At 39.5% G+C, this 16,762-nt stretch overlaps 1 protein-coding gene across 2 annotated transcripts; it reads left to right on the top strand.

Moving 5' to 3' along the window:
* Positions 1–1,787: 1,787 nt before the first annotated feature.
* SDE2 (SDE2 telomere maintenance homolog) lies at positions 1,788–15,088 on the top strand. Of its 2 annotated transcripts, none has more exons than XM_081224524.1 (7): positions 1,788–1,972; positions 7,536–7,653; positions 8,658–8,769; positions 9,105–9,274; positions 10,294–10,408; positions 12,345–12,852; positions 14,753–15,088. In XM_081224524.1, the coding sequence occupies exons 1-7, from the start codon at positions 1,853–1,855 to the stop codon at positions 14,972–14,974; spliced, it is 1,365 nt and encodes a 454-aa protein (XP_081080650.1). In that variant the 5' UTR covers positions 1,788–1,852; the 3' UTR covers positions 14,975–15,088. The 2 variants fall into 2 exon arrangements, with proteins under 2 accessions (XP_081080650.1, XP_081080651.1); XM_081224525.1 differs by lacking the exon at positions 1,788–1,972 and adding an exon at positions 4,141–4,794.
* The last annotated feature ends 1,674 nt before the right edge of the window (positions 15,089–16,762 follow it).

The raw sequence follows: 16,762 nt of genomic DNA, 5'->3' as shown, positions 1-16,762 counted from the left end.
GTCAGCTGTGTTTCTAGATTTTTTTCCACTGATGTGTACTGTTTTCTTGGCCACAGCCCTAACTAACTTTAGGTACATCAATTTCCTCATTATTTAAATGTATTCAGTAATGATACCCCAAGTTGAATCTGCATCCTTAGGAGAGAAAGCGTTCTATTAGTGCAAGCTATGTCTCTTCAGATGTATATTGGGAATAATTACACTTACTACCTTAGTAATTCATCAAATATCCAGCTAATATTGATTTAATGTCTACTTTGTGTGTGTCACAGTGCTAAGTGCTTATTGTAAAGATTTAACAACAGATTATATACTGCTCAGGAGATTTTTGTCTTTGAAAAGTTAGTAATAGCTATTTCATATATTATAGGACAAATGCCTTTTCAATACTTGGGATTTTTTTTAACAATAGGAATTTAAATGCAACAAAGGGATAAAGAGTGAACAATTTCATTCAGACTTCAGGTTTTGGAAGGACTAGATATAATGTTAGTTAGTAATAAACAATGTGGACTTCCCTTATGAGAAAGATACATACTTAGTGAGACATTTACTGACTCCAGGGTCACCATGTCACCCTCTTTGCAAAACACTGGTCTCTAGCACCGCATCTTTGTTATTTTGTGTAATTTTTCTTTATTTCCTGGCACCCCCATGGAGGCACTTTCTCATTTTTCCTCCTGTGTAAGTGAAATAAAGGTAACAGAGTCTATAACTTCAGAGGCCTTGAACTTTTATGGTTGTTCATACCGCCACAGTTAAAATGATTTCTGAATTTTTTTGTTGCTTTCCCTTCAGCAGAGTTTCATTTGCCAAGTACCTGAGCGGCAGAGAATTCGATTCTGTGGGCGGATATATCTGTGTTTAACAGGCGCAGATATCTCCTAAGAACCCTCCTGTCTTCACACTCGTCGCCTTTATATTTTTCGGGATTTTAGAAATACCATAATCTCAGCATATTAAATATGAAGGGACTCCTTCGGATTCCCAGAGCCTTAAAGTTAGGTTATGCAAATGTGTGCGAGTGTGTTTCCATGCTGCGGAATGAAAGTTACGGCAGGGTTTTTCGAAGCAGCATTTCTATAAGCGTCACTCCTGCCACTGCCTTTCACAAGGGCCCACTTGCTGTGAAATATTTTGAAAACAGAGCTGAAGTGAAGCTAACGCAGAGCGCAAACAGGCGGAAGTACGAATAAACTGAGCGTGGCTGGCAGAAACCGAGAGGTTGGCAGTTTCCGCAAAGGAAGAGAATGCTTGGTAAACCGGGAGGAAAAAAACCGCCCAGGGCTGTTGTTTAGAAACCTCCCGACCTCTGTTTCCCTTGCCCCTAGGGTTGGGGAAGCCCCCCAGAGCCGAGGAAGCAGCCCCCCAAAACCGCTTCCGGGACTGAAGCGTCCCTCCTCACGCCCCCAGGGAGCAGCGCCTTCTCAGGCCACGATTCCCTGCGACCCAAAAATAACTACACAGACTTCAGGAAAAGGGCCAAAGCCTGCGGCACAGGGAGGTGCTTAGTTACCGACTTATCGCTTACAGCCAGAACGCTCGAAACCTAACCCAGCGCTAGCCTTTTATAGAGAGTCCCTGGAGCCCCGCCCTAGCAACTTCTCCTAGCAACGCCTCGTCCGGGTGCTCCGCGGTCTTATCTGCCTCTGCCAGGCTCTTCCTGTTCCCCTCCCCCAGGCAGCAGGCTCGGCCGTCCCAAGTCACGTGACTATCCCCAGGGGAGGAACGGGACGAGCGGAAGATGTGAGGAGCGGGGCGCTGGAGGGCGAGCTCAACGTCATCAAGATAGGCCGAGCTGGTGGTGGCGCTTAGCGCTTCTGGGAGTCTTGAGATTCGGCGACTGGGTGAAATGGCGGAGACTGCGGCCCTGGTGTGGCTTCGGGGCCCCAGCTTCGGGTGCAAGGCGGTGTGGTGTACCTCGGCCCCGCGCTCCGTACGCGATTTTATCCACCGACACTGCCAAGATCAGGTGAGGTTTGTGGTTCCTGGAAGGAATGGGAAAGCAGGACAGGGGCAGGATTAGGTGCGGTGAGGGTCTGTCGGGGGCATGTCTGTTCTTTGGGGTTCTCAGTTTTTGAGGGTGAGGGTTCGGGTTTCAAGGTGCTTCAAACTGATGCTGAGGCCTGCCTTTGCTTTTGTTTTGTGGTGGTTTTGTCTCACAGAAGGGAGAAAAACCCCTCCGCTCACGGTGCGTTTACTCCGGCCCTCGGTCTGGACTAACAGAATACACTTTGGTGTTCTCTTCATCCGTAAATGAGGCAGTTGGACCAGATGATTTTTAAGGCTCATTTCCTTACGTTCGCTCTGTGCTATGTGACGTGCATTTTTTGTCCACTGATAACACAGCCCTCTTAGCTCCAACCTAGAGAAGTATGTCATATCCAAACCCAGGCCAAAGGATGGTTGGGAAGGAAATGGATTTATCTGGTCACTGGTCGGGGCCAAGCACTCACATAGGTCATGTCGAGGGCATGATTCTTAGGGCCTGTCATGTAGATGTTTTCACTAATCATTATGATGCTCTGATTTGCCCAGGCATATTTTTGAAAACCTGTCATTGACTTCTAAAGTTACATGTGTGGTTTACTTAATTATCAAGTCAGCAAGCTTTTACCAAGTATAAGATATTAAACCTATTCAGTTATTTAAAGAATATGCTGGTCCCAATGAATCTAATTTTAATTTTGACATTTGATCTCCTATTAACACGTTAACACTGCAGTCTAAACCAAATCTTTACTTGGATTGGTTCCATGAAGAAGCAAGGTCTGTTTGCAAATAATGTTGTTTTTCAGTTTCCTCATTTTTCTTCCTAGACTTCAGTCCAGTTTAAAAACTGTCAGAAATGTTTTTACCATCTGAATGGGGAAATATTTTCCAAAATAGTTGGATTTTAATATCTCTGAAAATAACTTTTATCTGATGACCAGTTTTCAGACTTACTGACAGTTGATCCAAAGTGAGACCAGAAAAAATTAAGATCTTAATTATGAGGAGTCTTGGAAAAAATAATTTAAAATAAGCAAGAAATATAAACGAATGGATTCATTCATATACTTAAGACACATGGCCATAACAAATATGAACAAAAACACAAAACTTATAAAAGGGCATTTGATGAGACACTGGAACGAATAAAAATAGCTCAAGTTCATGCTTATGCCTTTTAAAACAACTATTCTGACACATGATAAAGTTGGTGTTAGCTCTACCTGATAAAGTAAAAATCAGGCTGGGATAATACACAGATAAAGCTAGCTGCAAAGTTAATAGGAAACAGTGTTTCTCCCAAGGACATGGTACAGTGATGAAATGTCATAATGACTTCCTTGAAAGTCTGCTTCTTTTTTAGTCTTTGTGAAACCTTACCTCAAAAATCATAGATTATAAGAATAAACTGCTGTTGGAAGTTTTATCAGTAAGAAGCATCCCACTCTTACCTTGAGACTCTAAGTCACTTTGATGTAGAGAAGCACTCTTGATTTCCCAGGTGCAGAGCTTCAGATTAGGGGTTTCTGGACACAACATTCCACATTTATCTTAACTTTGTAGTTTCTGAGGAAAGAGGAGCCTGGATCTCCTTCACAGTCTAGACCTGATGTTGACCCTTCATACACACAGCCCTGCTTTATTGTGAGCCTCTCAAAACATTGTTTCATTTAAATTTTACCTAAATTCCGTCTGCCCCAAATCCTATAGTAACTATATCTTTTTATTTGTTGGTGAGACACCTCATGATTCCTCTGGTGTGCAGTCCCTCTTTTGTAGTGAGTCAAGAAATTTGAGTTGTTGAACTATATGTTGTCTCTGGTGGCCTTCGGCTGATTGGCCTAAGACACACGTAATACTTTCTGCTTGAAATGCTTTATAATGGTTAAAAACAGTTAAATTGATTGTAAATTTTCTTTGTTATTTTTTTCTACTAGTGATTATTAACTGACAAGTATCTTAACAAGTAGAAAATGCAATTTTGTTCATCAGTTGTCTCGTTAAATAAGCAGTTCTGTTTGGAAATGAAGTATGATGCATGATGTATAATCTTTCAGCCTTCATGTTAAAGTCTCTTAAAGTTATTTAGGATTTTAGAAATACCATACCCATTGGATATATAAGATATTAAAAGAAGCTAAAGTAGCTTTTAATTTATAAACATTAAACATATAGGAGGTATAGTACATGTCTCATTTAATTTTTACAGCTCTTTAAAGTGGACAGCATTTTATAGGCAAGAATAGTCCTTCATGTTAATCACATCATTGCATACAGCCTGAGCTCCTTTGCTCCTGTCTCCTGGTATCATATTTGCCTGGGAAAACTCCAGTCAATTTAAATCCAACTCTCCACCTATTTTACCTGGCATCTGGGCAGTGACTGTGGTAGGGGAACTAATCACGCAAACCAGTCTCACTACAAATTCATAAACACCAAACTTAGTGGTGCTTGACATTTCTACTGTATTTCTCTAACCCAGAGCATGCTTCCACTGGGTTGCAGGACTGCTGAGAGTATTGATCTAAGTAGTCCTTGGGCAGCTGGACAGAACCCAGGATCTCAACACATCTTCAGTAGCTTTGCTCATTTTCCCTAGAGTGTCATCCACATATCATTTGTGTATACTATGGTGTGAAAAGGGTTGAGAGGCACTGCTCAGTTCATCACTCTTTCACTCTCCTAGATTACTTTTTCACATCTTCTCTCTTTAAATCTCCAAGACTTCTTCCATCCCAAGGACCATACTTTGTACTCAAGCAGTAAAGAGAGAATTTCTGCATCGTCACACCAGTGCCTCTGGTAGGTACCTGCTGTATATTCAGCCTTCTTGTCTGTTACTGTGGATGAACTGTCATTATTTTACAAATAATTTGCAATTATCTTCTACTTTGTACAGTAACCCCTCCCCCTCACCTACTGAAAGACTTATTTTGACATTAGTTCTTTCTCCCCTGTATTTTCCAGTGTTTACCCTTTTTACAGCATCATTCCTACCAGTGCGCAAACGTGAGCCCACATCCCTTCTAGCTATCACCTTATTTTCTCTGATTTTCTTTATAAAAAAATATTCTTGAACATAAAAGTTTTCTCCTTTAGAACCCACTCTAGTAAGGCTTTTTTGTTGCCATCACTCCAACAGAACAGCTCTTTGTCATACTGGTCAGTATCTTCTGTGTTGCCCTATCCAGTGATCAGTTTGCAGTTTTCATCTTGTTTTGTCTGTCAGTGCCAGTTTGCACAACTGACCATTCCCCGCCGGAGTACACTTTTCTCACTTGTCCAGATATCACTCTCAGTTCTCTTCCACCTCACTGACCTCTCCTTTCCAGTCTTTTACAGCTTCCTCCTCATCACCCTGAACTCTAATCTTGGAGGGGCCCCTCCCTCATCCCAGTGCTTTCATCCATACTCATGGCTTTAACTATCATCAGTATGCCGACAACTTTCAAATGTAACTCCCCAGTGCAGACCTCTTCCCCAGACTCCAGACTTGTATAGCCACCAGTCTACTCGGCATCTCCATCTGGCTGTGCAATAAACACCTCAAAGTAAAATATCTGAGATGAGACTAATTTTCTCCCTCAAACTTCCTTTTCCCTCTTAATGAATGACAACTCCATTTTCCCATTTATCAAACCAGATTTTTGGAATCATCTCTAATTCCTCTATTGATCTCACTCCCTTCACCCAGAGCATTAGCAAATCCTGTTGCCTTTACCTTCAGAGTATCCTCAGAATCTCACATTTCTCATCATCTCTGCCACTACTGCCCTGGTACAAATAGCCTTCATTTCTTACCTGGATTATCACAATAGCTTCTCAATGATCTCTCTGCTTCTATAGTCTTACTTTCAGTTTAACAGCTAGAGTGATACTTTAAGAGCATGACTCAGATCTCACTTTGTTCAAAACTCTACAGTAGTTTTATTCAGAGTAACATCCAGAGTCCTTACAATGGTTTTGAAGGCCTTATCACTCCCCTTTTGTGCCCTTCATTCTAGCCTCATTGGCTGTGTTGTTCCTTGAATGCTCTAAGTTCATTCCTGTTGCGTTTGCTCTTGTCTCTGTCTGGAATGCTGTTCCCCCAGATAGTCACATGGCTCATTCTCTCACTTTCTTTAATTCTCCGCTCAAATGTCACTTGATCAGAGAGGCTTTCCTTGACTATATATATTAAATAGATTACCACCACACCCATCCACATATCTTATCCCCTTTACCCTGCATATCACCACTTGACATGACACATAATTTGTTCATTATTTGTCTTCCCCCACTAGAATGTTAGCTTCATGAGGCAGGATCTGTACTCACTGTAGTATTCATGGTAGTATTCCAACACTTGAAAAGTACCTGGCAAATAGTAGGTACTTAATATTTGCTGAATGAATGAATGGGTCCCATTGAAATAGCTGTATGATGTGGTTCAGAATGAATGTTCATAGTTTCCACTTCAGGAAGTTGCCGGCAATGCATTTTTCTTTTCTATTCCTATTTAGATCTCTCTTTTCTTCTTGTTGCAGATTTAATTGTCAACCTCCTAAGTTCCATATAACTTTGGAGAATACTCCTCTCTTGTCTCATTTTATGGCATTAGAAACTTGTTTAGAAAGACTTACAGTTTTTATATTTTCTTTTCATCATTTGATCTGAGAATTTTTTTGAAATACATAGAGTGGGTTTGGGGGAGTGTACTTGGGCTTCTGCAGTGATTGGCTGGAACTCAGGGGGATGCTGGCAGAAGAGATGAGGCACCAACTGCCAGCTGGTCCTAAAGCTGTTAAAGCTTATATAGGTAGTATATTAAAAATCATACTTTTGTCTCCTCCTCTCCTCTCTTCTTATCCCTATCTACACTTTTCAAGATGTCACTTTTAAACTTGGGGCCACTCAGTGTTCAACTTGATACTACCTGTTTTAAAAAGTCAGAGGAAATGGGACCTTCAGAGTTACTAGATCTGAACACTGAATAGTCTTCTACCTTGACCCCTATTTCCTATTAGAGAAGGAGAAAAAGCAGGTTTTTTGTTTCTGGGTTTTTTGGGGTTTTTAAACATTTATTTATTTATTTGGCTGTGCCTGTCTTAGTTGCGGCACGTGGGATCATTGCCGCATGCGGGCTTTTGCAGCATTTGGGATCTTTTTTTTAAGTTGCATCATGCAGTATCTTTAGTTGTGGCATGCGATCTCTTAGTTGTGGCGTGTGGGATCTAGTTCCCTAACCAGAGATCGAACTTGGGCCCCCTGCACTGGGAGTGTGGAGTCGGAAGTCCCGAGAGCAGTTTTAATTTTCACCCAAAAGGCAGAAAGTTCCTCTGTATATCATGATTAAGTATTAGGAGGAAATCGTACCTAGAATACATCATACAAAATGAGTTTTTTCTTTTAGTAGTTTCCATTTTTGCAATTCAACAAATATTAATTGAACACACAGTATCTCCTTATAACTGGAGTAATAAAAAGATAAGCTAGGTCCCTTCCTGCCAGAAACTTGTATTGTCTCATAAACAGCATTGAAAAAGCCCCGAACTTGTCTCTAGGATATTCCAGTGGAATGCTACTTTGTGAAATGCAATGGATCACTCGTTAACACCAGTGACACAGTGCAGCATGGAGCTGTTTACAGTTTGGAACCCAGACTTCGTGGTGGCAAAGGAGGTAGGACATGAATGTTGATGGCTTAGTTGTAACACATCTGCGTTCTGTAGCCATCTGTATTAAATTAACAAACTCCTTGGTGTCTGTAATGTACCAGCCTCGATTTGCCTTGTGAAATCCTTTGTTTGCTTATCTCATTTTGCATATTTTCTCTTTTATTCTTTTTGAGGTAGATACCGTATGATAAAATTCCCACCTTCTCCAGTTGGATCACTCTTAGGCACCCTAGGCTCTCAAGCTCTAGGGAGGATTAGATGAAGAGAGGTGATTGTTACTCTGTCCAGTTTGCAGACGAGTGTCAAAACAATCAAATCTCCTTGTGCTTTTCTCAAGATTTTTGCCTAGTTATTGTAGTTCCAAGGGAGGTGTAAAGTCACTTTATGAAATACAACCATTTACAGATTGAGGTAGATTAAGGTCCTGGTTGTAGTAACTCATCTTAGAAGAGAAAAAAGAAACTAAAAGAGCAAAAACTGAATATGAACAGTTCTTGATATTTCTCCTGATGCACTAACATATAATCCTTAGGCTTTCTCAAAATCTGTGGTGATTCGGTTTGGTTTTCAAAGAGCTAACATTTCAGATTCTAATCATCGTGCTGTTGGAAATTGTGTCAGTGAGAATGAAGCTTGTCGTATCAGCCAGTGACAGCTTAAAATTGCCTCCTTGCAAAATCTCACCATATAATTTTAAAAATTCTTAATCGTTGAATCTTGGGAATTCTGGCACTAGGTAAAGCCCTCTAAAATAGCCCAGTGGTGCAGGTATTGATACAATATTGCAGAAGTATAAGAGGAAGTGTAAAAAGCATGAGATTGAATCAAGTTTATCAGTACCCTTACCTTTGCTACCTGGGTTAGAATCTTGATGTACATTTCCTTTAAAACTGAAAAGAAAGTAGAGATCACCTGTAGTCTTGTGATATAATACTATTTTCACAAATTTGGCTTTTGTCCATCCTTGAACACTTTTTTAACCTGCTTTCTCCAAACATATTTGCTCAGGTTTTGGCTCTATGCTCCGAGCACTTGGTGCTCAGATTGAGAAGACAACCAATCGAGAAGCTTGCCGGGATCTCAGTGGAAGGAGACTGCGAGATGTCAATCACGAAAAAGCGTAAGATGCCCACCTGTTTTTATTTTTTTTTAAGAAACATACTTTTCTATCATTAGAGATTGTACACATGCCATGCATATCAGAAATGTAAACTTGAAATACTTATGCTCTAATTTGTTGTTATCAGATTTAACTTTTCCTGTAATTTAATAATTATCTTTGGGTTTTAGTCAAGTCCATAACAGTATGCTAGTAGTAAGCATGGCACACCTTTCTGAGGGAATATCACAGTATGAACAAGAGTGCATTAATTTGTCTGGGTGGGGTGTTTTATGTATAAAAACACATGTGTATAATATAGCCATTCAGTTACATCTCTTCTCTCCCATCCCTAGAATGGCTGAATGGGTAAAACAACAAGCCGAGCGAGAAGCTGAAAGGGAACAAAAGCGCCTGGAACGACTGCAGCGGAAGCTTGCAGAACCCAGGCACTGCTTCACCAGCCCGGACTACCAGCAGCAGTGCCATGAGATGGCCGAGCGTCTGGAGGATTCCGTCCTCCGAGGTGAGAATGGGGATTCCTTAGTGCCGTCAGCCGGTGTCAGCAGGCGTCCCTGGAGCCAGCTGTTCCGCACAGAGGGCAGTTCTTAAGCCTTTTTGGGTTACAGACTTCTGAGAAACTGATGAAGCTGTGGAATTTCTCCCCTCAGTAATGAACACAGTATATCTTACAACCCAGGGAAAAAACCCATACACTCACACAACATTTGACATACTTGACCCCTGAACTCTGTGGGCTCATGGGCCCCAGCTAAGAATACTTTTTGTGCTTCATGGGAATAAGCTAAGTCTTCAGGAGGTGCCTAGACCCCAACATTTTGCATCCAGTTTTAGGTCCCTTTTTTGAAACATGGTTTTTAATGAGAATGATTTTCATTAACTTTTATGTTTTTAGCATCCAAAACATTACGCTAGGGCTATTGTGCATTCATTTGAATAAGAAAGAGTCTTTTCCATCAAAAGGGTTATGGCATAACAGGGGAAAGACAGTTGTATGCAAATAACAAGCACAAGGGGATGAATCGTTAGGTTTGAGGAGAGATAGATATGAATCTGTCAGCCTCAAAATTACAAATTGGACATGGTGCTTTAAAAATCCGGTTCAAGGGCTTCCCTGGTGGCACAGTGGTTGAGAGCCCGCCTGCCGATGCAGGGGACGCGGGTTCGTGCCCCGGTCCGGAAAGATCCCACATGCCAGGGAGCGGCTGGGCCCGTGAGCCATGGCCGCTGAACCCGCGCATCCGGAGCCTGTGTTGCGCAACGGGAGAGGCCACAACAGTGAGAGGCCCGAGTACAGCAAAAAAAAAAAAAAAAAAAAATCCGGTTCAAGAGCCAGAGTGCTTATCTTAAATCTGTGTAAATTTGAGATTAGTCTCATTTTAACTGGATTAACTTTTGGTATGTTAAGAAATTTAAATCTAGAGCTTTAGATTGCAGCTGTTTTTGCAATTCAGATTATTTATAAATTCTTTAATTGAACTTAGTCCTGATAGCAGAAACTGAGTTGTTAAAATGTCTGGTTAGGTATGCAGGCTGCCTCCACCAAGACGGTATCGGCAGAAATCCGTGAGAGTCGGAAACGGCCTAACAAATCAAAAACAGACAAAGCAGCCAGTGCAGAGAAAAGGAAATGCTTTTGGTAAGTATGTTCATTTTCATTTCAAATAGATCTTTGAGAACTGAAGAAAAAAATTTTTTTTTCTTTCTGTTTATCCCTCTGGAATATCTTGTTCTGAAACTTACCTACTATATTTTTTTCTTATCTACCTGAAATAAACATACTTTTAAGTCAAGTCTGATGGAAGCTCAGAAATTTTCCAGAGTGCTTCAGTTCAGGTTTCAGTGATTCTCACATTGTATACATTAGTAATGGTTTCTGCCATAAGTGCCATTCATAGAATCTAAAGGATAATTTTTTTCCTTACAGTGGAAAATCACATAAAAATAGCTTTATCCTTGAATTACTGTTAGGTGTTGAAAGAGTTAACTTTCAGAAATTCCAGATGGAAACCATGGCTTTACTTTCCAGGTTGTTCTGTTTTCTCTGTGGTTTTTCATAGTCATCACTGAGGTCTTTGGTCACTTTGCCAGACCTCTCTTCACCAGTTTTGCACTTGCAGGTGAAAAGCACAACAATACTTTCTCTTATCCATTCTTCTTACAGTTCTCCCACCCTTCCCAGTTGGTCCTCTGGTTACCAGCTCAGTTCCCTTGGGCCGAGTTCTAGAATATGATAAGTGCAAATGGATCTTGGTTTCATTGTTGGCTTCCCCTTTGGGGATAGAAAGATAATTATTAACTAAACACCATGTAACTCTGTGAGTCCAGCATAGAATTTTTTGTGTTCTTTCTGAAATGTGAATTAAATGTTCCTGAGAGAAAAGATAGTAGTATTTCCTGTGGGTTTCTTTTTTTCAAGCCAGGTTTATTGTAGTATAATTTATATATGGTAAAATTCACCCTTTTTGAACAGTTGTACAAGTTTTTAAAATTTTATAATACACAGTCATGTAGCCATCACCAAAATCAAGCTATGGAATATTTTCATCACCCTAAGAAGTTCCCATGTGTCCCTTTGCTGTTAATTTTCTTCCCCCACCTCCATTCCTGGCAACCCCTGATCACTGGTGTGATGTTTGTTCATATGGTTTTGTCTTTTCCAGAATGTCATTATGTCTGCTGCTTTCACTTACAATAATGCTTTCGAGATCCACAGATGGTATTATATGTATCAGTAGTTTGTTCCTTTCTATTGCCAAGTATTGTTGCCTGGTATGGCTGTACCACAATTTGTTTATCATCCATTCTCTAGCTGTTAGAGGTTTGGGTAGTTTCCAGTTTTGGGCAATTATGAATAAAACAGGATTTTCTTTCCTTTTTTTTGGCCGTGCCATGTGACATGCGGGATCTTAATTCCTCAACCAAGGATCGAACCTGTGCCCCCTGCAGTGGAAACTCGGAGTCCTAACCACTGGACTGCCAGGGAATTCCCAGGATTTTCTTTTAACTGTTTCTTATTTTATCTAATTTCCAACAGTTAAAATTCATACAGTATTGGGCAAAAAAGTTTTAAGCAAAACCAGTTTGTTTTAAGAGAGTCACAGTTGTTTTTTTTTTTTTTTTTTTTTTTTTTGCGGTACGCAGGCCTCTCACTGTTGTGGCCTCTCCCGCTGCGGAGCACAGGCTCCAGATGTGCAGGCCCAGCGGCCATGTCTCATGGGCCCAGCCGCTCCACGGCATGTGGGATCTTCCCGGAGCGGGGCACGAACCCGTGTCCCCTGCATCGGCAGGCGGACTCTCAACCACTGCGCCACCAGGGAAGCCCGAGAGTCACAGTTTTTAAAAGGAGATCCTGTTGGATCTTTGGCATGTTGCTTCCAGTCTCACTGAAGTTTTTTTTCCTTTTATACCTCTGGAATATCTTGTTCTGAAACTCACCTACTCTCCATCTCAAGCTAGCTGATACCTTTATTCAGAGTCTGTTTCCTGGACAAACTGCAACTCTTTTTTTTTCTTTTTTTTTTTTTTAAGTAGAAGCTGTAAATGGTGTTAAACCTTTTTGTTGCTTCTAATAGGTTGGGCATGGAAGGACTAGAGACTGCAGAAGGATCTGGCTCTGAGAGCTCTGATGATGACAGTGCAGAAGCACCTAGTACTTCAGGAATGAGCTTTCACGTTCCCAGAAATGGCAGTGATGGTGTTGAGATGGCAGCCAAATTTCCTAGTAGCTCTCAGCGGGCAAGAGTATTGAGTGCAGACTCTAGATCACGAGAAAAACTACAGACCCCTGTGACGGACTCTGGGAATGATATTTCAGAAGACTTGTATGCTGCTGAGCTAGGAGAGGCATCTACCCAGGAGTACATGGAAAGGAAGATGGCTATAGAAACGGAGAAAACCCAGGAGAAAAATGAGGCAGAGAGTAAAGAACCCTTAGAAAAGGAAGCAGCTGGAGTTGGACTGAATAAGGAGCAGGACACCAAAGAAATGACTGATGGGGAAAGAGCTGCCAAGGGAGCACCTGGAGGAGACAGGGAAAACATACCTGTTGCCAAGCTGGAGGAAAGCCAGTCAGGAAACACAGTAAGTAAATTTGGGGGGTTGACGTCTGAAGCCAAATCAGTTTAATCTCTGTAGTAAGTCGTTAAAATGAAAAGATGTGCTTTTTCCCATCAGCTGCTTAGTGGAAAGGCTTGTTTAATAATCAGAAGTACAGATGATGGTGAAGCTTGCCATGTTCCCCCGAAAAATCCTTAGTTTTTTTTTTTTTTTAAAGCTCTGGAATTGGTATTATTTTGCCACTAGGTGGTGTCCTTGGTTCCATATTTCATCAATTCTAAGTGCACGTTTTTCACGTTTTAACACCTCTGAATTTGGATATATATCACGTTATAGTTTAATTGGTATTGTTATTCTTTCTTAATAACACATGCACTAATAAGGCATATTATGATAGATGGCATTTTTAGCTTTGATAAAATGTGCTTATTTTCCTATCTCTAAATTTCTAGTTACTTAGTTTTTCTTTCTCATGTGAGTTACTGTTGAACACAGTTGTCAGTTGGATGTGAAGATCTTTCCTGTAGAAGAGGAGCAGCTCCTTTTTAATTTATCATTAAATCTTAAGCCCCACACTCAACCTTTTAAAAATTTATTTTCATTGTGCATGCTTTTCCTTAACTAGTTATTTGCTGCCTTTAGTGGACTTACTTCCAGCAAAAATCTTTAATGTTTACTCTTCAGTCTAATGATTTGCTTTTTAGGATAGATGAAACCTGAACTACTTGGCTTCTTTGGTAAACACAAAGCCTATCATTATTTATTTAACCAGCACCTTCCCTACTGGTGCTGGTTAAATAAGCAAAAATGCACATATTGCCCTTTCTAGGGAAGATAGTGAAATTTTTTATGCTAAGGGCTTTAAATTGATTCTTGCACCATCTCTGGAGTTACAAGCATGTAGCTTTTATGTTACTCATATATGCTAGGAGTTTATCCTAACCAAAGTCTTGGAAAAATGAAGAAAGGAAAATAGAATAAAACCTGATTTGACTTTCAATCTTTGAGCTTTTAACTGTGGAAATTTTGTTCTTGATGTAGTTGTAGCTGTTGTATTCATAATAAGCATGTACAACCATGTGTGATTCTCCAAAGACACATAAGTGGTGGTTTAGGATTTGGCCATATATAAAGAAGCCAAGATTCACTCCAGAAATCTTAACAAAATGGACTTTTTTTTTTTTTTAATAAAGATCACCTAGAATGATAGTTTGTCCGTAGAGCTCTTCAATATTTTTAAAAAACAACTTGCTGTGAGAGGAAATTTCTGACCTTTGGATATGTTTTTTAAAAAAAACCCCTAGGTGGTGAATGTTTTCATTCTTTGCAGAGCACCTGTCATTACAAGTATTTAATTTTTTTAAAAAAGTATTTAATTTTGTCTTAAAAGTCTATAAAGGTACTTGGTGGATAGAACAGTTGCAAGTCTTTTGAACAGCATTTAAATTTGTCAAGTTATATAAGTGAGAACTTTGATAATCACAGTTATTTGATTAAAATAGAAAGTTTAGGATTATGGGGTTAGTAGATTCACAGGCATAGGAATCTCATTAAAATGAGGCTTTAGAGGGTGCTGCTCTTTTCTCTGGTCATAGTATGGGCGTAGGTGAGGTACATTTTGCTGTTTGAATTTTTACTGGAAAAATCAAAAAAAGAAAAGTAATATTAAGAATCTGTTCAGAAATTCTATAACTTGTTACTCTTCTGAATACTTGTTTCTAAGTATATAGATAAAAAATTAATATTTATTAATTAAATGTGTTGACAATGTGTAGAGAATAACATGATTATTACAATTCAGTAGTAAGATATGGCATATTAAATGAAGATTTCTTGAAAAACAGAAGGTCGATGACAATTGAAAAAAGTTTTATTCAGAGGAATGGACCTATTTAAAATTTTTCTTTCTTTTTCTTCTTCTCAGGATATTGGTCAGGAAACTGTAGATTTACTGGCGTTCAGCTCTGTTGCAGAAGTGGAGTTGCTGGGTTTGGAGAAGCTCAAGTGTGAACTCACGGCCCGGGGATTGAAGTGCGGGGGCACTCTCCAGGAGCGGGCAGCGAGGCTCTTCTCTGTCAGAGGACTGGCAAAGGAGCAGATAGATCCAGCTTTATTTGCCAAGCCTTCGAAAGGGAAGAGGAAGTGAATTTCATCGGAGCTGATTTCCTGTTTCTCTATAGGCTAGCGCTTACAACCTGTATAACGTTGACTCTTGGGCATTATTCTTGTTGCTATTAAAGGTGACTTTTTAATAACCAAATTCTAACTATCCTCTTTTTCATTATTAGATTTATAGAATTAATTTGTGAAACCCTCTGGGCCTGAAGTTTTTTTTGTGGGAAGGCTTCTTATAACTTATTTCTTTAATAAATATAGGGCTATTCAGAGTTTGGGTTTCATCTTGGGTCGTTTAGGTAAATTATAATTTCAAAGAATTTATCCATTTGACCCCAGTTGTCAGATTTGTGGACATAAAGTTATTCATAATAGTCCTTTCTATCCTTTTAACATCTTTTAGGAGCTGTAGTGGTAACTTCTTTTTCATTCTGGTACTGGTAATTTCTGTTTTCTCCTTCTTGATCAGTCTAGCTAGGAGTTTATTGTTTTGTTGGTCTGTTTTCAGAGCCAACTTTTGGCTTTGTTGATTTTTAATTGTTTTTAATTTCATTGATGTCTGCTCTTTATCATTTCGTTTCTTTAGGTTGGGTTTACTTTGCTCTTTTTATCTTCCTAAGGTAAGTCCTAGGTCATTGATTTTAGACTTTTTTTCTAGTATAAATATTTAAAGCTGTAAGTTTTTCTTTAAGCACTGTTTTAGCTGCATCTCAAAAATTTTAATATGTTGTATTTTCATTTTCATTCAGTTCCAAGTATTTTCTAGCTTCCTTGTGAATTCTTTGACCCATGGATTATCTAGAAGTATGTTGTCTAATTAGCAAATGTTAAACTTTCAATTTATTTAAACTTAAAAAAAAGTTCACCCATTTCTCCCACCCTGTACCCCCCTGCCTCTGACAACCACCAATCAGTTCTCTGTATCTATCAGCTTGAGGGGTTTTTTTAATTAAAAAAAATTTTTTTTAATTCCACGTTTAAGAGAGGTCATACAGTATTTGCCTTTATCTGACTTATTTCACTGAGCATAGTGCCCTCAAGTTCCATTCATGTTGTTGCAAATAGCAAGATTTACTTCTTTGTTACAGCTGAATAATATTCCATCATATAAATTTACCACATCTTCATTCACCTATCATCCATCGATGGACACTTAGGTTGTTTTCATATCTTGGCTATTATAAATAATGCTGCAGAGAACATGGGGGTGCGTATAGCTTTTCAAGTTAATGTTTTCATTTTCCTCAGATAAATACCTAGAAGTGAAATTGCTATATTGTATAGTAGTTCTAGTTTTAATTTTTTGAGGAACCTCCATACTATTTTCCATAGTAGCTGCACCAATTCACATGCCCACCAACAGTGCATGAGGGAGGGTTCCCTTCTCTCCACATCCCTGCCAACACTTGTTACTTCTAGTCTTTTTGATAACAGCCATTCTAATAGGTATGAGGTGATATCTCACTCTGGTTTTGATTTGTATTTCCCTGATCATTAATGATGTAGAGCAGCTTTTCATGTACCTGTTTGCCATCTGTATGTCTTCTTTGGAAAAAAGTATTCAGATCTTCTGCCCATTTTTATTATCAGATTGTTTTTTTTGCTGTTGAGTTATATGAGTTCTTTATGTATTTGGATATTAGCGCCTTATCAGATACATGATTAGCAAATATTTTCTCCCATTCAGTAGACTGCCTTTTCATTTTGTTGATGGTTTCCTTTGCTATGCAGAAGCTTTTTAGTTTGATGTATTCCCATTTGTTTATTTTTGCTTTTGTTGCTTTTAGTGTCAGATTGAAAAAAAATCATTGCCAAGACC

Source organism: Mesoplodon bidens, assembly GCF_964165515.1.
Source record: "Mesoplodon bidens genome assembly, chromosome: 2".
NCBI classification, from domain to species: Eukaryota; Metazoa; Chordata; class Mammalia; order Artiodactyla; family Ziphiidae; genus Mesoplodon; species Mesoplodon bidens.
This window is presented reverse-complemented; position numbering and strand designations above follow the sequence as displayed.

Bases quoted from the DNA above. Each gene is read 5' to 3' on its own strand.
- SDE2 (XM_081224524.1), top strand. From the start codon at position 1,853: ATGGCGGAGACTGCGGCCCTGGTGTGGCTTCGGGGCCCCAGCTTCGGG. The intron at 9,275-10,293 runs GTGAGAATGGGG...ATGTCTGGTTAG, and splicing joins GGAGGATTCCGTCCTCCGAG to GTATGCAGGCTGCCTCCACC. The intron at 12,853-14,752 runs GTAAGTAAATTT...TCTTCTTCTCAG, and splicing joins AAAGCCAGTCAGGAAACACA to GATATTGGTCAGGAAACTGT.